This window comes from Numida meleagris, chromosome 4 (assembly GCF_002078875.1).
Source record: "Numida meleagris isolate 19003 breed g44 Domestic line chromosome 4, NumMel1.0, whole genome shotgun sequence".
Lineage (NCBI taxonomy): Eukaryota > Metazoa > Chordata > Aves > Galliformes > Numididae > Numida > Numida meleagris.
In genome coordinates this window covers 23,475,217-23,496,744 of record NC_034412.1, presented here as the reverse complement: position 1 = coordinate 23,496,744, position 21,528 = coordinate 23,475,217, and the positions used below count along the sequence as shown (strand labels likewise).

General features: G+C 40.0%; 2 protein-coding genes across 11 annotated transcripts in view; one reads left to right on the top strand and one right to left on the bottom strand.

The window, feature by feature from the left end:
* The window catches only part of UGGT1 (UDP-glucose glycoprotein glucosyltransferase 1), a 41,443-nt gene extending 20,277 nt beyond the window's left edge, over positions 1-21,166 (bottom strand). Inside the window, exons 1-23 of one of the 6 annotated variants that reach the window (XM_021394918.1) lie at positions 20,850-21,164; positions 19,987-20,121; positions 19,432-19,570; positions 16,779-16,861; positions 16,143-16,273; positions 15,222-15,334; positions 14,510-14,684; positions 13,567-13,663; positions 11,848-11,926; positions 11,558-11,658; positions 11,036-11,135; positions 9,828-9,888; positions 7,981-8,072; positions 7,157-7,307; positions 6,759-6,878; positions 5,924-6,009; positions 5,328-5,463; positions 4,400-4,531; positions 3,103-3,267; positions 2,798-2,918; positions 2,036-2,134; positions 1,033-1,056; positions 415-509 (exon numbers count right to left, since the gene is read on the bottom strand). In XM_021394918.1, the coding sequence (XP_021250593.1) occupies positions 415-509; positions 1,033-1,056; positions 2,036-2,134; positions 2,798-2,918; positions 3,103-3,267; positions 4,400-4,531; positions 5,328-5,463; positions 5,924-6,009; positions 6,759-6,878; positions 7,157-7,307; positions 7,981-8,072; positions 9,828-9,888; positions 11,036-11,135; positions 11,558-11,658; positions 11,848-11,926; positions 13,567-13,663; positions 14,510-14,684; positions 15,222-15,334; positions 16,143-16,273; positions 16,779-16,861; positions 19,432-19,556 (2,286 nt within the window). In that variant the 5' untranslated portion in view covers positions 19,557-19,570; positions 19,987-20,121; positions 20,850-21,164. Of the gene's footprint in view, positions 1-414; positions 510-1,032; positions 1,057-2,035; positions 2,135-2,797; positions 2,919-3,102; positions 3,268-4,399; positions 4,532-5,327; positions 5,464-5,923; positions 6,010-6,758; positions 6,879-7,156; positions 7,308-7,980; positions 8,073-9,827; positions 9,889-11,035; positions 11,136-11,557; positions 11,659-11,847; positions 11,927-13,566; positions 13,664-14,509; positions 14,685-15,221; positions 15,335-16,142; positions 16,274-16,778; positions 16,862-19,431; positions 19,571-19,986; positions 20,122-20,629; positions 20,649-20,792 lie in introns of those variants that run through there. The other 5 variants (XM_021394917.1, XM_021394919.1, XM_021394914.1 and 2 more) reach the window with 5 other exon arrangements.
* SAP130 (Sin3A associated protein 130) overlaps positions 21,322-21,528 on the top strand; it is a 19,117-nt gene continuing 18,910 nt past the window's right edge. For 3 of the 5 annotated variants that reach the window (XR_002438077.1, XM_021394949.1, XM_021394948.1), the window contains exon 1: positions 21,322-21,466. The gene's annotated coding sequence lies outside the window, so the exon portion shown is untranslated. The remainder of the gene's footprint in view (positions 21,467-21,528) is intronic. The other 2 variants (XM_021394947.1, XM_021394946.1) reach the window with 1 other exon arrangement.

Below are 21,528 nucleotides of genomic sequence, written 5' to 3'. Positions count from 1 at the left end.
ATCTTCTATGTAATACTGTCCTGCATAAGAGACACTGGACCACAGCCAGCACTCAGAGAGCTGGCAAAAGAGTGATTCAGCAGTAAGCTATAGATTTTTATGATTCAGTTACCTTCCTGGAACAAATGGGACAGAGCAGAGAACAGTGCTTACGTTAATCTCCAAATAAAAGCAGAGATATTTTCAATTTAGAACCAGGAGCTTAAAAGAACATCTTTTCTTTATTGTATTAGAGTAAGACCAAGAAGAGAAGGTTAAGGATGTGCTAGCTCCTATACATAATATGAAGCTAGAAAATGGAGAACTGATCTCCCCAGGGTCATACAACATGAAGAAGCACAACTTGTGTTTTTCAAGCCTCTGTCTACTGCTTTATTATCGCTGCTAAGTGGTGCAAGTGAAAATACCACCTACCTGATGTTTAATGGCATCATACAACAACTGCCTCCCTGAAGGTTTATCAAAATCACCAACAATCCAAAAAGTCACTGGTCTAACAAAAGAATCATCTGCAGAAGAAAAAAAAAAGGAGGAGAGGAATATTTGAAGGTGAAACTTGAGACGAAAACTTCAGTTTTTCTTCATTTTCTTCATTTGGAGGAAGAACAAGGTCAACATGCAAAGACTTGAAACAAAGTAGAACAATATATGAAAGACCCAGATAAAGCCTGACAAGAGAAGAATAGTTGTATTGATGTGATATTAGAGTTCATTTACCTCATTCAGTAAACCCACATGGGACAGCATGCACTTCTGTTTCTAAACTGGATTTTTCTTTTATACCTATTTAATTTAGAATTTTTTAAAAGAACTTATAAATAACTTACTGATTCCAACCAGAGTGCAGCATAGTGCTTCTACGTACTGAAGCTGTTAGTTCACGTAACCGATTTTGTAGAAAAATAAAAAGGGACAAAGCAAACATGCATTTTAAAAGCTTTCTTCGTTTCCTGCTAGTTCTAAGGCCAAAGTTACAAAGGAACCAGGAAATTCCCAGAAGAACAACGAATGGAAAGCCAAAGCATGATTTACCATAGATCTCCTTGGAAGACATTCCTGGTCACACAGCAGAAAGGAAAGAGGGAAAGGAAAGAGACATTAATAACTTGATAGTTATCATACCATCAGTATGTGCAAAAATAAGTGTGACACAGATTACTACAAGCAGATACCAGTTATTAGGTATCTTAAGTGACAAAAGGGACAGTGACCCAAAACTGTTAAGTTATGGGACTACAAACTAATACACATTGAAATGAGGTGTAGGTTTAATTAATAATCTACAAAGGGAAAGTGAGAAACTCTTGCCAAGAGTAAGTGACTGAATGCAAACCAAAGACAAACACAAGAGAGAAGGAGTGGCAACAGGCAGTATCTGGGAAACTTGTGAGAGCCCAGTAAAGGTGATAGACAGGAACAAGAGGAACTGGTTCAAATGACAGCAGCTTATTTATGATTCCCAACAGAGATGGGTATAGGAAAGGTCTGATTAAGTGCTGTGTTATGTCTGTGCATACTGTTCTTACTACGAGCAGCACAGCTGAGTTTTAATACTAACAAGGGACTTTATGTACACTGCAATTAAGCCATACCATCATTGAAAAAGCAGTACCTGCGCCACAGAAATGAGCAGCATGGACCAGGTTATCAAGTTGACTTATATAATGGGCAATAACATTTTTTTAATGAACCCATATAATCTTTCAAAATTTCAAATTAGGATAGAAGGCCAGAATCCCCTTTATGTTTTTGTAGACAGCGTAATTGCAGCATCAGAGCTTACACTGCTGCATTTCCAGCGGTACTGTCCAGGCTGGGTGGGACTCCCATTTTTAACAGAAGGCAAGGTTTACAGAGTGAAACGTTTTTGCTCCACGTAGATGTCAAACCCTATAAAAATCTTAATTTTTAGCACTTAGATTGCAGCATTGCCCACAGGCCTGAACAAGACTCAAGGTGCGTGTTGAGTACTGTATGCATGCTTGGAAACACACACAAGAATAAACTGCCGTTCATAATCCACAGTAGATGTTACCTCTCTTTGTTAAGTAGGTCATGCTGTTTGCTACAGCAGCTGTCTTATCTTTGGAATCCAACGTGCTAAATCGAGCGAAGTCATCCACATAAAAGTTATCTGAGGAAGAGAAAAAATATTTAGATGCCAAACCAAACAATTTCCATGTAAAATGAATGAAAATTCACCATCATTACCAAAATATTACAAACACTTCCCACCGTTTTTTCCTCATCATACTGCTTTTTAGATTTGATTTCCATTGTCAATACACAATAAACTGAGGAAGTTAACTGAAATAATTATTCAAGTTAATTTATATAAACAACATACATTTAAAAACCCACTGTGTTACTATTTTTCAAGCAACTCAAGAAAGCGTGTTTGCAGTCCTGCCATTATTCTGCAATCTTTGCCTTGAGAAGTTCTGCTAAAATACATGTCACAGAAAATCCTAAGTAATTCCAGAGATGTCTGTCACTCTCGGCTTAAAAAGAGGCTAGAAATAAGAAACAAACTGATGCTTTATACATATTACATGAACATGCTGTTCTTGACTTTTACTCTCAATTTCACAAGTCATATTCCCTTGAGGATTTGTATGAAAGAAACGAATTCCTGCTGTGATAAATCTGTACATATTCATGCTGTAAGTAATATATCAGCCAGCACTAGGGCTTCAGTGTTACTTGGGGTAATACTTTGCCACTACAGCTTTCCATTGGGACAGCAAGTCTTTGAATCAGATACTTCAGGTTTAACGCAATGAAAAGTATCCCTTACTCATTGCTGTCAGATCTAGGTACTCTCTGTCTGACGTTAAGATCCTTGAGTTAATTCTTGGAACAACATTAGGCTGGTTCATGATATACTCAACCACATCTTGGTCATTAGATAGTTCACCCTGAAGGAGAGAAAAGAGAAATGCAACGTTTATTATATCAAACATACGTGTGCCTTAGACAACTTGAAAAATATAAGAATATATGCAAGTTAAGTTGATTTGTGTATCACATATTTTGGGACTTTTGAGGCAGTTTTAAAAAAACTCATTTCTCTCTAAAGCCCCAGCTGCACTCAACACCTACCAGGTACACAGCTCGCTGGAAGACGCTTGTGGTTTCCAGGATTTTGTGCATTGTCACCGTTTCCAGGTCATCAGGATCCAGCTGGTCTTTTTGAAAAGGCATCCCATTGAACAGCACCACAGGGAGAGGGCCTACGCCCGTCTGCTCGTAGTAACTCCTCGCTGCCTAAACCCGGGGAAAGAGGTAGCTTTACCACATCAGCCCATTACCACAAGGATTCTGAATATTTCCACACAACATTCAAAAAATGTCAATTTTAAACACACTAAGATGTCCTTACAGCAGCACATAAAACACTTTCTGCATCTTATGTGCCCAAGATGCCCTTGTCTTTCAGCTTCCAAGCAAAAAGAGCTGCCTTATCATACAGACATGCACTTGTGTTAAGTTGCTGCATTTGTTTTGTTTGGGTTCAATGTGGTGTCTAGCACGTTAGTTGAGAAGACTTCTATCATTCAAAATTGTCTGCCTTTAGTGGGTTCTGACTCTTGAGAGAGTGCTCTTCCCTCTACTCTCCTACATACTAAGATGGAAAGCATGTGTGCATAAAATTCTATTCATATGACTCTGACTGCCTTCCTTAGCTTTTAAGATGTAGGCTGTTTTGTAAGAGTTATTGTAGACAGTATTTTCATTCATTCTTCTAGAACAGTCAAGAAAAACAAATATCCATTCCCCTCTGTACAATCTCAAATAGGATCTGCCTCATCTCACGTAAAAGTAATCCAATACTGATTTGCTCTCTCAGTCTTCTCTGTACAGGAAAGAATCAACCCTAAAAATAACTAAGAAATTCTTTGAGGAAAACTGTTGAATGTCTTGCTACAGGAAAGCCATCAGGAATTCACGATCATTGCTATATCTCATACAGTATTGAGATACTGATAATAGGAAAGAAAATCCACACCAATCCCTCCTAAGCATTAAGCTCTTTTGAACCATTACATCACCTCCATTTTTGAAACCAGTTTTAAACTGCTAAGTTCTTCCACTTGAAACTCTAAGTTTGCCAGAACAAGAGAAGTATCTATGAGTCACGGGAAAGTTATCTTGGTTACTGTACTATGCAGAAGATTTTAGAAGTATTAGATTACAATATGTGATGCATACTATTTATATTATAGAAAGCTTTGTGCTGAACATAAATTCCTAGAGCATTATTAAAAGTCACTCTAATGTGATAACGAAATAGATATGTGCTTAGCAAGAAAGTTGCATGAAGAAACTGTACATAATCATATACTCAAACTGTGTTGAAGCAGAAAAGTGACAAATGCTTTAATTCATGAATTCTTACCTTCCTGTTTTGATCATAGGCAGAATCAATTCCCAGAACACTGTTCACTTCCACATAAGGATACTGTTTCTCAAGAACACTAACCACATGCTCCACCTTCAGCTGATCTCCTGTTTTCACTTTGTTATATATCTGGAAGGGGAATACAAATACAAGTTTGCAGACCAAATGAAAAGCACTTTAAGAAAGGTAAACTGACCTATCACCTGTATTCCAGTAATTATATTAAAAATTATAAAGCTTTAAGAGCTGGCTTGCAAAATATATTTTAATAGTTATTCACTGAAATAAAAACACCTAAGTGTGAAGCACTCGTAGCTCTGAAAATCACCTTGCTTTACCTTACAGTCATCCCAGCAAGATCAGAAGTAGCTAAATATGGATTTCTTTAAACAACAACTTGCACTTTTGATTACAAAAGGTATTTGAGAAGGAAAATAGTTCTCAGAGAAAAAAAAGGCTAAAGTAAAGCATATTCAAAGAGTTACTCATCACTTCAGAGCTCAAGACATGCTCATAAACAATAGAGCAAATCTCATGTGTAAAATAGATAACTGACCATTTCCTTCCTGAAGGCAAAATATTTTGATTCTTTGACTTAAACTAATACATTACAAAAAATTGAGAATAAAAGCCATAGTCTTCAAGTTACCAGCAGTATAACATTACAGCATGACCCAGCTTATAGGTTTACGTAACAATGTCAAACCATAAGTGAAAATGGATTTACTAATACCTATAATGTTGATTTATACAGCAAAAGTACGCAGCAGGAACTATTCAAGAGAAAAAAAAACCTATACTGAGGGGATAGACCCATTTAGAACTCATTGACAGAATGAGAAAAGAGATAGGAAAACTACACACTAATCTTACATACATAAAAGCACATTAAAAATGCTCATTTCCATTTTAAATGAATACTTACAGACATGACTGTCTGGAAAGCATAATTAATGTCCATTTCTTGTGCCACGTAATTGTACACCCTAAGAAGGGCAACGCCAGGATCCTGAAGTCCATCAACATCGTCACAGTCATTAACCACAAAGACAAGTCCTATCCTGCAATCAAACATATCTTGAAGCTATCATAATAACAAATAATCAACTCTTCATACAATGGTGGAATATGATCGTGATAGGCAAGGGCCTTTTCCTAAGTAGACCAAATGAAATGATTTTGAGCAGAGTGGCCTGGAATCAACATTACTATACACAGCCTCTGATGGTGAGTTCATCAGAATCTTGCTTTTCATCTCTTTCATCCATAGTACTTGCTTTTAAGATTCTTCTGGACTGTTCAAGTAATTTTTATTCAGTCCTGCTTTGCTAGCAGCAAAAGTTATATTCAAAATGTTTTGAAGAAGGAACAATATTCAGTAAACGCCCTTCCCAGCCACCAATACAAGTAATTTGACATTGCTACAGTGCTACAGCGTCCTAGCACTAAGTACTTGCAGTTGCAAAAGTCACAAAAATAGAGCCAATCTAAAGTACATTCCAATAAAAGTACAGTAATCACCTTAGTGGGATGTGGTTACTGAAGAACATTTCTGCCACATTCAATAATTCCGCTGTGGTCTCGTGAGTAGGATCTACTATCAGCACCTGTCCGTAAGAAGTCAAGATACTGGGCTTTTTTATTCATGTTTCATTGCAGAATTATCATCAATCCCATTTTATGCATTGCCAGAGAGATAAGACCCAGTAAGTGATACTTTCTACTAAAATCTTGAAGTCCAAAATCTTGATCAAAAGTACCTCGTCTGAGCTGCTGAAGTGTTACCATACAGATTTCACAAACTCTTTGCTGGATCTAACTATATGCTGTAGCTAGAGACTGGACAATCCACAAACTGAAGGGGCCACCCATGAGTAATGTGAGGACTGATGATCATCTTTTGAACTCTTGGTGCAGGAATGCTTTCTAACTAAGGCAACTGAAGCTGCTCTTAACTCTGTTAAGGAAATATTAAGTAACAAATGTGAGGAGTTCCATTAACCAACTTCAGCTATTATCACAAAGCTGAAATGCACACAAATTTGCACTTGTCAAATGACAGTTTGTTCCACCAGTGGAGCAATCTGTGGATGTAAAAGTGGCACACACAAGACCAGTCTAACACATACCACAGAATCGTGCTCAATAATCTCTGAATCTCAATCGTACCTCCCTAGTACAAGAAAAACAAAATATTTAAGATGAGCATATAATCTCAAGATATTTAAGTGGTAAGCAATCAAGCATACATGTAAGTGCCAAAGTTAATGTCCCTGATGGTTAAAAAAATACAAGTAACAAAAACAAACAACAAAAAACACCAACATGTTTAATTCCTAGTCAGACTGCTACTTACAAAGTTATGGAAGTTTTTTCTGATTTGTCTGATCACCCCTGGGAACGTGGGACGCAGCAGTTCCTGCACACTGGAAGGCCAGGAATTATACCGACTGTCAACTTCCAGATTGTTGATCCACTAAGAATGAATAAGTGCATTTTAATGACTGCCAGTCATTCTGCTCAAGTCTGAGATTGTAAAATATCTTAAAGTCAAAAACTATATTGAGTGTGCGGGGAAAAAAGTAAAACCTTTTAGAGGAACTAATTACACTTAAAACATTGCATTTGCTATCCGTACTATTCTCTTCTCTTCGCTGCAGTGGATTGTAAGGTACAAAGAAAAATGCTCCTAAGATCTTAAGAATGCACGGCTCAAGGGCAAGTAAGTTATTTCTTATATAAAACCACACACACCGAAATGGCGGGGCTTCTGATGTCCACCGCGTAATCCGAATCTGATGGCTGGATGTTCAGCTTCAGAACATTGTGCAAAGAAAGCCCCTCAATTCCTAAGCTGTGCAGACCTTCCATAACACGGGCTTCATTGCGTAGCACATCAAACAAGCTGGAAGGAAAAGAAAAAAAAAAATCTGTAAATTTTAAAGATAACAAATAACTCACTGTATCCTAAGAGTTAACAGACGAAAGGTACAGACAAGTCTGCCATGTTTATGCATTACTTCTTATTTCTCACTTATTCCTTACTATCCCAAGGAATTTGAGATAACTTAAACCTATTCAGTTATATTTCTAGGAAACACTACATTAAATAAAGATAAGTAAGGCATGATATGCATATGTAACTTCAATTCCACACTACTGAAACAGATCTCGACAAAGATAAAGGGTGGCTTCCCGATAAAAGATTTACAGGGACTTATCTTCTGAGAATCAAATAGTCTGCTATCTTCAGAATAAAATCTGAAGACAGCCCTTGGAAACCAAAGTCTTGTGTGTTCACAGGACAGATCACAAGAACGGTACAAAGGTGACTTCCCATTCGATATCACAGGATACTGCAGTTTTCACAGCAGTTTTTTTTGTTGTTGTTGAACAAGTATTTGCACAAGGGAAGGAAACACAATTTGCTTTTTGCAGAAGTTAACAATTAAACCTAGTCTAAATACAGACACTGTGAAGGAAGCTCATGCTGTCTAAATAACTTCACTATCCACGCACAAGCAGGATACATGATTCTAAGCACGATACAATTTTTCTGAAAAAGAAAACACTCCTACCTAAATATGTCCTGAGTGTCTAAATCAATATGCAGCCCGTTGACAAAGAGAGCAGAATCGCCCGGCTGTAATCCTAATGTTCCTTTGAAATACTGAAAGAAAGCAGAAGGCCATTAGAAGAATGCTGTGGACGGAATACAAGTACTAGAGAGTTTAGTGTGTTGAAACTGTGGATTTTACCTCCATTACTACTCCAAACTGCATGACATGACTTCCCAACTACAGCCTTTGTTGACTTGATGCACACATCCACGGCAGAGGAAGACAACTGAAGCTAGCTAGTGCATAGACACATATGTGGGACTTCTGTTCATTTCTACATGACTCAGCAGTAGCTTTGGAAAGTCCCTCCATGGATTTTTAAAATATATCCAATTAAATTATTGGAAATGCTTGAGAGAAGTCATTTAGTATTTTGATGAACAAAGAAGGAGAAGCATCGTGTTTGGACATTAAAAAAGCCTAATATCATGAAGACAAGCAAAGCAATGGAAGAAGAGCAAAGTACAACGTGTAGTACCAAGAACAGTAAAGCAGCATCTAGTCAGGAGGAATTTAGGTATTTTATTAAATAATAAAGCTCCCAAAGAAGAGCTGAGCACATGCAGTGTTAAGTTGTACCTTTTTGTGGATAGTTGTCTACTAACCTCTACCTTACTAAAACCAGTGAACTTCACTACCAGGCAATACCCACACAGACTGACCATCATGCAAAGAACAGCTTATAGGGCAGAGTTAGATCTAGCCTGGTTGGGATCTAGTAGCCTAGATGTATTTGGAATGAAACTGCACCCACCAAGTCATGGACCTGTGGACCAGACTGATCTAGCACAAAACAAAGAAGCCACTAGGCAGCTTTAACTTGCACTTACATTCTACACTTTGTCCCTTCCAGAACCACACCGGATGACAGTGTCAAACCGCATCCCTTCTCTTCTGATTTTATCGCTATTGAACAACAAGGGATTTCTCTTTCAGAACAGGAATCTCAGGGGACTCTTAATTAGTTTTCAGGTAATTGTGCATTCAATAACGGACTAGCCAAATGCCATTGATCAGATTTTAAAACAAAGATGTAACTGTCTACTGTTTATTTTTCAGGCAATAACTTTCTAACAAGCTACACTCTATAAAGCACAGATACTTTAAAATAATCCCAAAGTGTAACTACCTTTTAACTCTACTTTGACTAAAAAAGCACTCTTACTTAATATCCAGTCAATTTTGAGAAGTTCAAAATACAATCAAAACCTACAATCGTTAGTCTGAAATCAGTGTAAGCCTCTTTTTAACTATGAACCAGGATGACTAGTGCTATGACATTCAGATTTTACACATCTGCTGAACCACTCAAGCAAGAACAAAGTCAGAGACTTGAAAGAAGGCCATCCAACAGGTGCAATTCCTCCAAAAACAGTGACCACGTGTCTATAACTTGAGCTGACAAGCCATCACCACAAAGAGCTCCAACTTGGGGTGGACTGATGTGACAGACATTCAAATTTCTACTACTTCATTTTTGATGCAGTCCTGTCCTGATGATCACATTAAGACAGTCTACGCTGAAAGCCTAAGAACACCTAAGCTGTATGTTTTCTGTAAATAAATAGAGCATTTCCATTGTTCTTAAAGGTCATTTTATAAAGGTAAACAAATGCGGACAACAGATTCTATGTTCAAATACTGAACAGGTCACTTCTGTATACTAAGACAAAGTTGTGAGTGAAAATACTGGGTCAATATTTTGAGCCAAATGTAATATTTTTAATAGAATCATTATTATTAAAGCTTAAACTTATATTAAAACATAACTGAGATAGCACTATGTTACTTTCTTTAAGTGTTACCTTTTGGTTCTCTTCAATTTCTGTTCTGAGTTCCAAGGAAACAACTGTTTTTGTTATGGCTCTGCAGAAATAAAATCATGATGCTGTGAATCATCTTTCTGTTTATCTAGTGAATAGATTACTTATCTAACTAAACCATTTTTTGTACCTTAAAAATCAATATACTTAGTCCCCTAGTATGAAGAGCTACAATCAGAAGAACTTGCACTTTGTGGTATCATTAAACAGTGGAATGTGCTATTCTTTTCTTGTTATATATATATATATATATATACACACACACATATAATTCAAGAGAACATAGAAACATTATTCACACGCAAACTGCACCAGGAAAGACAAGCTTTTGACTCTCAGTGCCTGGTTTCACATTAACCCATAATAAAAGCGGGCAGCTTCTAGAATGGTGGAGTCTGACAGCACAAGATATGTGGGTTCTTGCTCCTTTCCCTACACTGGATCTAGTCATTGTACCATCATGGAATGGGCAAGTTCAGCTCACAAATCTGACCAGAAACTAGATGGCAGGAAAATGCATACCTTAAGAAGCTATAAGCAACAAAATCTTAACATCAGTTGTTAAAGAAGAGACCAGAACTCAGCTTCCTTTTACTCTCAAGTATATCTCCACCTGCTTAAAAAGGAATAACTGCTATATGCTCATCTTCACACCCCAGGTCATTAAATCTATCAAAAGGAATCTATTTCTACATTGGTTGGGCAGGCCAGATTATGACTGAAGTTCTTTAAATTAATTTGAGAATGCTCAGATAATTCATGAAGTACAAAGAGTAGTGGAATGGCACATAAATGCCTGACACAAGGTTGAGTGGGCTGTTTGCAGAAGGGGATCCCAGGAGAGTGTGATCCAGAGAAAAGGTTAAGCCTACAGCCACCAAACAGGAATGCTATCCAATAAATTCTTGAGGACTTGATGCAAAAGGGTCAGAAGCATTTCACAATAATAGCACAGCTCATTCTGTCAAATTTACCACCAGTCCACACCAAGTCCCACCAAAGAGAAATGCTGTAAGATCCTCTTTTAGCCATAATCTGAAGAACTGTGCACAAACATTCCCCAGTGGTTGCTTCCAGCTAAATAGAAACACAGACATTAATTAACCCGACTGATGCTGCCTGTCTCATGCTCCACTGAGAAAAAACAGAGGAAGGAAGGAAACTTCCAAAGTATTCATCAACAGAATTACCTGGCCTTTGTAGGAAAGTTCTGACTGAGATCTTTCATGACCATCAAAGCATCCACAGGAGGAGCAGCCAAAACGCGTGCAGCGGTTTGAAAACTTAAATCTGCAAGTGAACCATCAGTAAAATGAAAGAAACTATTGCAGCCATCTTAGAATTTGACTTTCAACTTTTTTTTGCTTATTAGTTACATATAAAATCCATATTCAAAATCCATATTCTAAATTCATTTTCCTTTGCTTTTCTGCATTTAACAGATGATACAAGTAGTCAGTTTAAGAGTAAGTGGCTTCACAATACAGAAAGCAAACCTCACTTCAGAAGTCCCATGAAAGAAACTTTCCAAAAGCTATTTCAACAGACTCAGCAAAGGAGCTTTAGAAAGCCCATACTATCCACTGCAGGAATTTACAGACAAACTCTCTTAACTGAACGTGGTCACTACTGCCTCATTTGCATAGAACACAGGAAGATAGGGTTACTTTAAGTTTTTGCAGTGCAATATTGAAAGTCTTTACACAGATTACCTTGTAACTGCCATACTTTTAAGGGTGCCATCTCGTTAGTACTTTCCACAAGGTGTTTTCTAAGCTCTTTCAGCTCTTCATTCAGATCAGGATACAACTGCCTAAAAGGGAGTGAGGGTCAAGCAACTCTGTGGCTTCCTGTAATTAAGTCTGCCATCATTTCAAATAAACTAATATACAAAAGTGTATGTTGCTAACGCATGTGGATAACCCAGATATTTAAAATAAAATAACAAATGCATCAAGCTGCTTAATATGACAAAGACTAACAATATGCAACCGAGCTTTACCTTAATTTCCCAAAAAGAAATCCCTGCACCTCATCAATAGGGTCATTTTCGTCTATTACTGTAGCATTCACATCAGTGCCTATGAACACACAGAGAAGAAAAACACAGCTGAATTATTCAGAAACAGCTCTCACACGTATTTTGATAAGCTTACCAAAATGCACTGCAATAACAGAAGAGGAAAGAAAGGACACTTGTGAACCTGTATCCAAGAGGCACTAACTGTACAGATGAACAGCTGAAATAAAACCAGGGCGGATTGTTTAGAAAGAAAAGCTTAAGCTGAGTGGAAATCTCAGGGATGTAGGCATTGCAGAGGAACTCAGTAGGACCTAGCAGCTCTCAGGACAAGCAAGCTTTGTAGAGGACATGACAAACTCCAACCACGAGCGTAATCCTGATCACAGTGATCTAACTGGCCGGACACAGACCAGCTCCAATCTACGCTTCATGCTCAAGTCCAATCAAAGCCCCGACTTTTCAGATGAGCGATTGCTTCTGGACAGGCAGAAACAGCACAGACATGCACAGAAGACTGCATGCAGAATACGCCCAGAATCAAACAGGAGCTGAATGAAAGCCATACACCTCTAATTTGCAATATAATATCAGTAGCTCATAGCAATGCAAGTAATTTGTCCATTTTGTGAAGCATTTTAGATTGCTATTGGTATAAAGCTTTAAACATTTACAGACGAGTTTTCCTCAGAATTACTTCTACATTCACATACACACACGCACACTCAGAGACAAAAGCAAAAGAGACAAAATTCTCCTATTTTACAAACAATATCAGTGCTTTTATGTGACTCTTTGATAAGAAATTAATGGAAATTCTCACACACTAACAACAAAAATCATAAGCTGAATCACTTGGTCTAATGAGCTAGTTCCTCTCAAATCCAACCCCTTTTACAAATAAAGACCAATAGTTTCTTTTGTCAATACTCCAGACCACAGCAAGAGCTCAGATCTGCATCTAGAAGCTGATTAAACTGCAAAACCCTGAAGAACCCCATTCAAAATATGAGTCCTATTCTTCACAGCTGTTATCTGTTACTAAAAGAAGGGGGGGGTGAGGGGGGGAAAACCAAATACCCAGAGGCAAAAAAAAAAGGAACCAAAAAACTAGTTTTTTTTTTACTGAACTCTTAACTAAAAGCAGAGATTTCCATTTATCTTCATGTACACGTGTGTGTGTATGTATACTTGTTAGTGTACACAGTCACACAAATTACCCTACATTTGGCAGATGCACAGCTGTTTGAAAAACAGAGGTCAGTGCTCTACAGAAAGCAGTAAAAGAAAATAAATGCACAGTGTTCTAAATCCTGTTTTTCCAAAAAACAAGAACAGGAAACATTCTACTCTGAGGATGGGTAAGCTAAGTGACATTAAAGCAGAGGAACTGCTTTATACCTGCACGCAATCTGCTTATCTGGTGAAAAACTGGTCACATTAATTGTGCTGTTAATAAGATCTAGTCCAGAGTCATGACACTGTTGTGCCCAGCATTTCGCAAGACAAGTGCCTTACTGAATATATGATTCAAGGAACATAGAGAGGAAGAAAAGATAGTGATTTTGATGATTTCAGGTCAGAAAGAAAAGTATCTGCAATTCAGACAAAGAGCCATTCATTCAAAAAAACACCACCACCACCACAACCTTGTAAAACTGGAATGCCCACATTAAAGTAGTTATTAAAATAAGCATTCACCTTTCACCTGCGTATCATCCTTGGCCTTATATTCAGTACTTTTAATAGCCAGTTCCACACCATAGCCAGAGAGGTAGACTTTTTCCTTACTGGGATTCTGCCAGGAAAAGCAAACGTCACAATATTGCCACTCTTTGTTTTGATCTACAGATTAAAAGCTGCCATTTCCCAAAGCTTCAAAAACCCAAGCTGGTACATGCTTTAGATCTAATGGGCCAGTGATAAATACAGTGAGTGAACTTCCAGTAATGTGTTGTAATAGCACAATATGTGTAATGGCACAACCATGCCAAGACTGACTGTGTTAATACACTTCATTTCTTACTTAAGTACCTCTCCCAACAATAATAAACAGATTGCCTTAAAAAATGAAAGCAGTACATGCAGTGTATGACTATGTTAGCTTTAGTACCATTAAGTGATATCCAGGAAAAAGTCAAATCACTCCAATTTCTCATAGTTTTTAAAATCCAGTTAAACATCAGTCCGATGGTTACGGGTTATGGGAGAAGATGGCAAACAGCACGAGGTGCACTAGGAGCAGTAAGTGGTTCTGTAACAAAATTGCCTTTTATTGGAAATGGCACCCTATGGTTAATCTCAGCTTTTTGTAACAAGTGACTCAGGTGGCCTGGCCATGGAAAGATCTGATTCTTATTTCCTAGAGCAATGTTTTTCTAGGTTAAACTCTGCAATTTGTCTGGAGATTAGCTCTGCATTTGGAAAAACTAAATGATCCTCTTACTTAAACAATCAGGAGAAAAAACCTGTATCCCTAAGCTACACACAGTAAAGCAATAAACTGTGAGTATGCCAAATAATGATCAAGCAGCAACGCATTATGCAAGTGTAAATTTAAAGGGAGCTAACAGAGATCACTTTTTCTTTTGGCCCTTCTTGGCCAGTTACTCTTTCCTGTGTTACCCTGAGCATATATACTTACAGCAATATAGTGTCTGAGGACATAAGTGATTTCTCCTGCCTCAGCCTTTATAACAAGCAGCTTATGGAATCTGTAGAAATCCTCTGTGCCAATCTCAGCATACAGTATGACAACAGGACTGTCGGGGTTGGATGCTGGGTACGTGTGGTCCCCTTTGAACAAAAACGGCTTTGGTCTAAGAGTAAACATTGAAGATTATCACAATGTGATCCGTACCATTTCCTTACTCAATGCAAGGTTCATAATTTCTTTTTCTCATGTTTAAACACCGCTTCTGCCTTCACTGCATACATACGTAGTACCACAGCTGGCAGCACTGGATGCAGTGCTGATAAGGCTCCGTTAAAAATTGACACAGGAAAACATAACAAGTAGCTAACTGCTATTTTGAAGCTAATATGATATCTTTTCTTAAATGTTAACCATGTCCTTTAAATTTTCAGGAGGTTTTTTTTGTGGGTTTTTTTTTTTTTTTTTTTTTTTTGAGATTCAGAAGTTCTGTATAAAAATAAAAGGCTAATAGAGCAAGGGATCAGTAAATACTAATTCCAATCACAACTAGTAAGAAATAAGAGACTGCCGGTTCTGTGCAAGAGATGGATAAATCAAAACCGAAGAACCAGAAACTACTGATTTATGACAGTCTCTCTACAGCAGTACAGCTAGGTTCAGTTTTAAGATCTAATGTAACAATTGGAAATGAAGCCAATACCTTTCTGAAGCAGCCTTTAGAAGTTGTCCAAGAGAGTCATATTCACATGTCTTCTCTCCATGCACAGCCAAAAACAGGGTGCAGCCCTTCGGTGGAGGCTCATCTGCTGCTATCTGTATTGAAATATTTGCAGTAATAGGTTGAAAGTTTACCCTGAGAACAAGTGAAACTGATAACAGCACAGCTCTATTGCAATTGGTCTCCCTTCCTATTTATTACATAATTTAAACACAAGGTAAACATCACAAAATTGACAAATACTTCTTAAGTTTTTATAATTATTTTTTCAGCCTATTATTCTTAACCGTAATAATAGTTCCAAGCCAAAAACTGGGGTTTGCAATTGCAAAGGATTGGGATTTTTTGTATTATACATCAGAAACCACTGCATTTGTTTAACAGCAAACGATAAAATGATTCAAGAAGAAAAAGGAAGATGCATTCTTTTGTCTGGTCCAAAAAAGCATGTTATAATGAATGGCTTGCAACAAACTGTATGGTCACTAAGGTTAACAAGGAACGCAGAGCACAATGAGCTGCCAGTTTGAGGTTCTAATCACTACAACTACACATTCATGGATTGCACCTTTAAGTACAACTGAATAATGGGAGCATCACTAGCACAATAAGCATCAACACAGCCATAAAAATTTTCTTTAAAAGTCCTCACACATTTGTGAGTGCAGTGGGTACCAAAGATATACAAACATTTCAAAATCCCAGTTCTTTAGGCTGCTGTAGACAGATGGACTCCAGTTTGGCACATGACAAAATCAGCATACACCTGTGCACTTGAGCTCAGCTGTATGAAGCACCTGTCAGTTCAAGATCTTGTTATTTGTAACACAGATGGCTCCTTCCCAGAGGCCTTACCGTAATGCTCCACAAAACATTGGAGGATTTCTCCCGTGCTGTACTAACCTGCTGAAAAGCTTGGACTGTTGCAGAGTAAGAACGTAAAGACAAGGAAAACTTCAACAAATTCTGCTGTAAAGGTGACAAGCTCTGGGAGGCCACCTTCAGCATTTCATGGTAAGCAGAATAATCACTGCCTGGAAAGTCAGAGTACAAGCAGTTACCTTCCCATACCATATCCCCATTAATTGAGATGTATATCAACAGAAACCCATTGACATTAATTGAAAATATGCACATGACCTTTCCTCTTTAATTTTCATTACAATCAGTGCCACACATGGATGAGAGTTAACTTCACCCCTGAGAGAATGGACACTTATATACATTGCTAAGTATGCAAACAGGCCTGGGGAGCAGGGAAACAGTTAAGAGCTCCCATTTAATTTCAGTTTAGAAATAGAAAAAAATAGTATTTTATGCTTGATGTGGAGACAGAAATAGGAAAGTGAAACAGTTGTCTGCTACTGCTTTTGTCAAACGGACATCAGAAGACCTCAAGTACCTTCACAATAAAACCAATACCGAAGTCAGCCCTCATTAGATTTTTACAATACTATATAATGGAAGACAAAAAAAAGTTCATTTTTCATCCGTGCCAATTTCCAGTAATCATTCAAGAAAATCATTATTAAAACTTACCATCATGTTCAGATGTCCTAATATTTCGACTGGCTTCAACAAAATTCCAGAATTTTTCTTGACTTTCTTCTGACAAAAATTCACTGAAGAAGAGAGGAGATAGCTGGGTCTGTGAATTCTCTCACAATACTAATACACTGTAAAGCTTCACAGAAGGTCAGCTCCCCCTGTATCTTTACCCATGGCAGAAAGCTGTCTACTACTAGAGAAAAGCAAACCAGGAAAGCTAACAACAAACAAAGCAACTAATAGCTGCAGGCCAGGACAAATGCATACTGCACGAAAGAAGCTTGTACAGCACCTGTTCATCTCTCAAAGGCTGAAATGCACACTTTGGGAGCCATTCTCCCTCTGTTATTTCTTTGCTAGCTATCTTCTATGTGATGCAAACATTTTTGTTCACTTTATTACAACAAACTATAGTTGGTTAGAGCTACTAGCTGAAGTGGTGTGGGGTTTTTTTAATGAGCAAAAAGAGAAGTCACAGCTTCAAACCATGACACTGCAATCCCCCGTGTACTAAGTACATAGTTATGTAGGTATAGAGCCTTAGATAACAAAATAGTTCCCTTGTGCCATTATGACATCCTCTGGCATATGAAACAAGACGTGGAGCCCACTAGCCACTGTAGTAGCGTACGTGCTCATTCCAAGCCTTTCTGACCAAATGCAATGAGCACTGTTGAGACGTTTGGGTATGGAATGGAGGTGCTGGGTACATCAAGCAGCAGGAATGACTTGGCTCTGCAATGCTGCATGACTCTGGAATTCAGAGTCTTCATGACTCTGAGATGAACAGAGCTACCCAAAGTCTTGGAATGCAATGGTCTGGTTACAAACCAAGCCTTGGGCACGGAATTATTATTGGATTACTATTTTGTAGTCTTCTAGGGTGAGCTTTCCTCCTAAGCTCCCTCTGAGATCGTTCTAAGTTATTCCCCTCAAAATGTTTGATATTGTCAGGGTCTTTAAACCCTGGCATCAGCACCTGAGCTTTGCACTTTATTGCTTGAGGATTTTTCAGTCTTCAAACTGAAGATCTACAGAGAAGGTTACAGAAGAGTAATTATTCTCACCCAGAGCACGCCTGTTCTGTCACTCAACGTCAAGCCCAGCAGAATGTCCAATGCACAACTATTTGCACATGAACAAACTGTGCTAACACAGGCAGAATTCCATGTATGGCAGCACCTCTAAACAATACCAAATTCATCACACACACACTTGCACAAACACCATGAAGTCCTGCTTTGCCTTGACATCGTCAGATGGTTACACTGTGAAGTGAAATGACTGAGACTTGTCAAACGCTAAGCAGACATGCAGGGAGAGGCCAGCATTTAGCAAACAGGCCTGTACACCAATCCCATGTAACTGTTAACACATCTATTCAAAACATTTTATAGATAAAATACAATATAAACAGTGACTGTGGTTTGTCCATATTCATTTATAGCATGATACAATTATTTCCCTAACTTAAACAACACCTTAAAAAAAGCAAATTAAGATCTTCAATTGAAAGAGATCTCTGCAGGCACACCTACAGAGCTTACAAGAACAAAGCTAAACTCGAGCTAAATCCATGCAAGGAACAGACACACATCAAAACCTACAGTCATTGCCAGAGTTAAGAATGCTTTACTGCAGAATCCTACACAAAGAAGAGTCCAAGGAAAACCTCTGAGGCAAAAAACACTTATTAATAAGAATTCTACGATGTTTGTTCAAATGCACAACAAAAGGAATACAAACAATAAAAATCGTAACCATCTCCTTTAAAATATTCATACCATCTCCTCAAGCATAGTAACGATTGCATTCAGCTAAGTGTTATTGTTGCCAGCAAATTAAATTGGTAATGACTGGCATCCAAAGCACCACAAAACTGAATCATGCATTCTCTATTCCACACCAGCAAAACTCCTAGCTGCGTATTTCTTTTTTAATTCACAAACTCCAATTACCGTTGCAATGTGACACGCTCAAGGTGATGGCTAACAATATTCATTCACATTAGATCATGAATTCATGCACATCAGCACGAATGCAGCCACTATTAACTCACTGTCGTATCTACACAACCTGCTGGTTCAGGCAGGCAGAAGGCAGCTCTTGCCCATGCCTGTATGTCAAATGCATCTGATGGGAGGGCAACAGAAGCAGCTACCCCGAAAGCTACAGCTCCCCAGGGACACAGCTGTCCATAAAAGCACTTGGATGGTAGCAAATGGGGTATTTCTGATTGCTGCTCATGGGCTAATGTATTAAGAGAGAGCTGCCTCTGCACAGACACAATGCAGGAGCAGAGCTGCATCACAAGAAATAGAAACCAATATGTCCATGGCAAACTGGACACTAAGACACCATACAGGAGTGCTTACAACAAAGCTGATCCACCATAGAATCCTTTAAAGTTGGAAGGGACCTCTGAAGACCATCTAGTCCAACTCCCCTGCAATGAACAGGGACATCCACAACAAGAATAGGTTGCCCAGGGCGTTATCCAGCCTCACTCTGAAAGCAGTAATCGCGAAGTAATCTCATAGTAAACACTAAGAAAAGCAATTTACAACTTCTAAACACAGAGAGCTATACTGTTTTATACTCTAAGTATATTCTGATTTGTGAATGAAAATCACAATGCACTGACCTTGTTTCAAGGAGCAAAGGAGTTGAAGACCACTTTGTAGTTAGAGACGTTGTTACAGCTTTAGAATCTCCTTTTACAAATGAACAGCTGAACCAGACTCCCAGAATTGCAATAAGAATTCCCATTTTATAGGGGAAGCCTAAAAAAGATGAAGAAAGCAAGTCAGCTTCGTGCTGTCTCTTTTTGTAAGTACAGAATCTCACATATCCGAATATATCGAGACATTTTAAGATTGGGTGGCCTGTAATAATCCAGTTAATCATACTCCCATCTGTGCTTACAAAATTAAAAGACGCTATAGAGGCGTGAAGAGAGAATAATATTTTAAAATCTGACTCCTGAACTATAATCAACGTTAAATCAATTCCTGCTTCCTTAATGTTCATGCTTTTAAATGTAAGTGCTTCTCTTCTGGGACACCCACATCATATGTCACTTGCTTTAAGATGCACTTCAAACAAGGGACCTTTGAATTAGGTGGACCAACAAGCTACTTTCTATGGGAAGTAAATTCACATTCTCCATTCATGCAAACACCCCCATGGCTGCACTAACCAATGTCAAAAGAGTCAGGTGAGGTCAGGGTCCCCAGTCAGCCCCTTATGCTCAGCTGTGTACAGCACACCTCTGCTCCGGGGAGTGAGGAAATGAACATTTCTTGCAGGCACTACATGCCACCAGGATCAGAAGCTGAAATAGGAATAAGGACAGATTCCAGTGACGCAACTTACTGTGAGAAATGACACAGCTTATCGCCAGCACCACCGCTCCCACCTCAAGGTGATACAAATACACAACGTGCATGCATATATATACACACATGCTATTTCTTTGCTCTTCTCATGTACTTCCATGCCTATGCATTCTGTGACCACTCACCACAAGGCAGCTGTGGGGGATTTCCTTGCCCACAACTTCCATAAGCCTATGGAACACATGAGTTCTCATGGTAGCTTTCTACCACAGACTCCCAAAATCCAAGCTTCACTCCTGACTGGTGCGCATTTACTGCACAACCAGACATACCCCCGGACACTCTTACTTTTTAATCCCTATTTTTCTGGATAACAATGTTCCCAGTTCCTCTCAGAATCACAGAATCAGAATAGACCCCATGGGCCATCGAGTCCAACTCCTGGCTGAACAAAGGACCACCCAACTCCGAACCCTGTGTCTGAGGCGCTGTTCAAGCACTCACTGTGCACCGCGAGCTGCGGACAGAAACTTGGCACGCAGGCACACGTCACCGCACCGTCTCCACAGGAAGGAGGGCCCCCGGGTCCCGCGCAGGCGCCCCCGCCCCAAGCACCGAGATCCACGGCCGTCCCCACCTCTCCCCCCGGCCTGGCCGGCCTGCCTACCTGCCTGCCAAGGGGCCGCGGCCCTGTCTGCCACGCGGGTCGCCCTGGTAACCTCACCTGCAGCCGGCCACCACGCGCCCTTCCGGCTCGCGCCGCTCCTACCGCTTCCGGATGCCGTGCTTCTGCTTCCTGGCGAGAAGGGCCGCGCCGCCATAGAGTTGTGGCGGGCGGAGCAGAGCGTCACCGCGCCGCCATCTTGGGGCGGGGCGCTCCACTCCGCCCTCCCGCCGCGAGCAGCCCAGCTGGGAGTGGAACTCGGTGGCTCTGGGCAGAGTGCGGGGAGGACCGGCGGTGTCACCGTGCTGAGCGGAAACACCTCCCGTTCTGTCGCTCCCACAACTGCCCCTCAGGCCGCGGCCCCGGGGGACACGCATTGCTCGGCCCCGCCCCGCCGCGTTGCCCGGGAAACCCCGCGGGCTACAGCCAATAGCGCGCCGTGGTCGGGTGCCGCCTCCCCGACATCTCGCGAGATCTTCGCCAAGAGCGCGCGTTCGCGGACTACACCCGCCAGCAGCCCCAGCGAGCTGCGGTCTCGGCCAATAGGGTGAGGGAACGAAGCGGGGGGCGGGACGGACCTGAGCCAATCCGCCGTGGGCAGCGGCGGCGGCGGAAGCACAGCTCCGTTCTGGGCGCCGGCGGCGCGCAGTGAGAGTCGGGGCTGCGCCCCGGGGCAGGTACCGCGGCGGGCAGCGGGCTGTCGGGAGCTGAGGGTGGCGATGGGGCCGGCGGCAGGCAG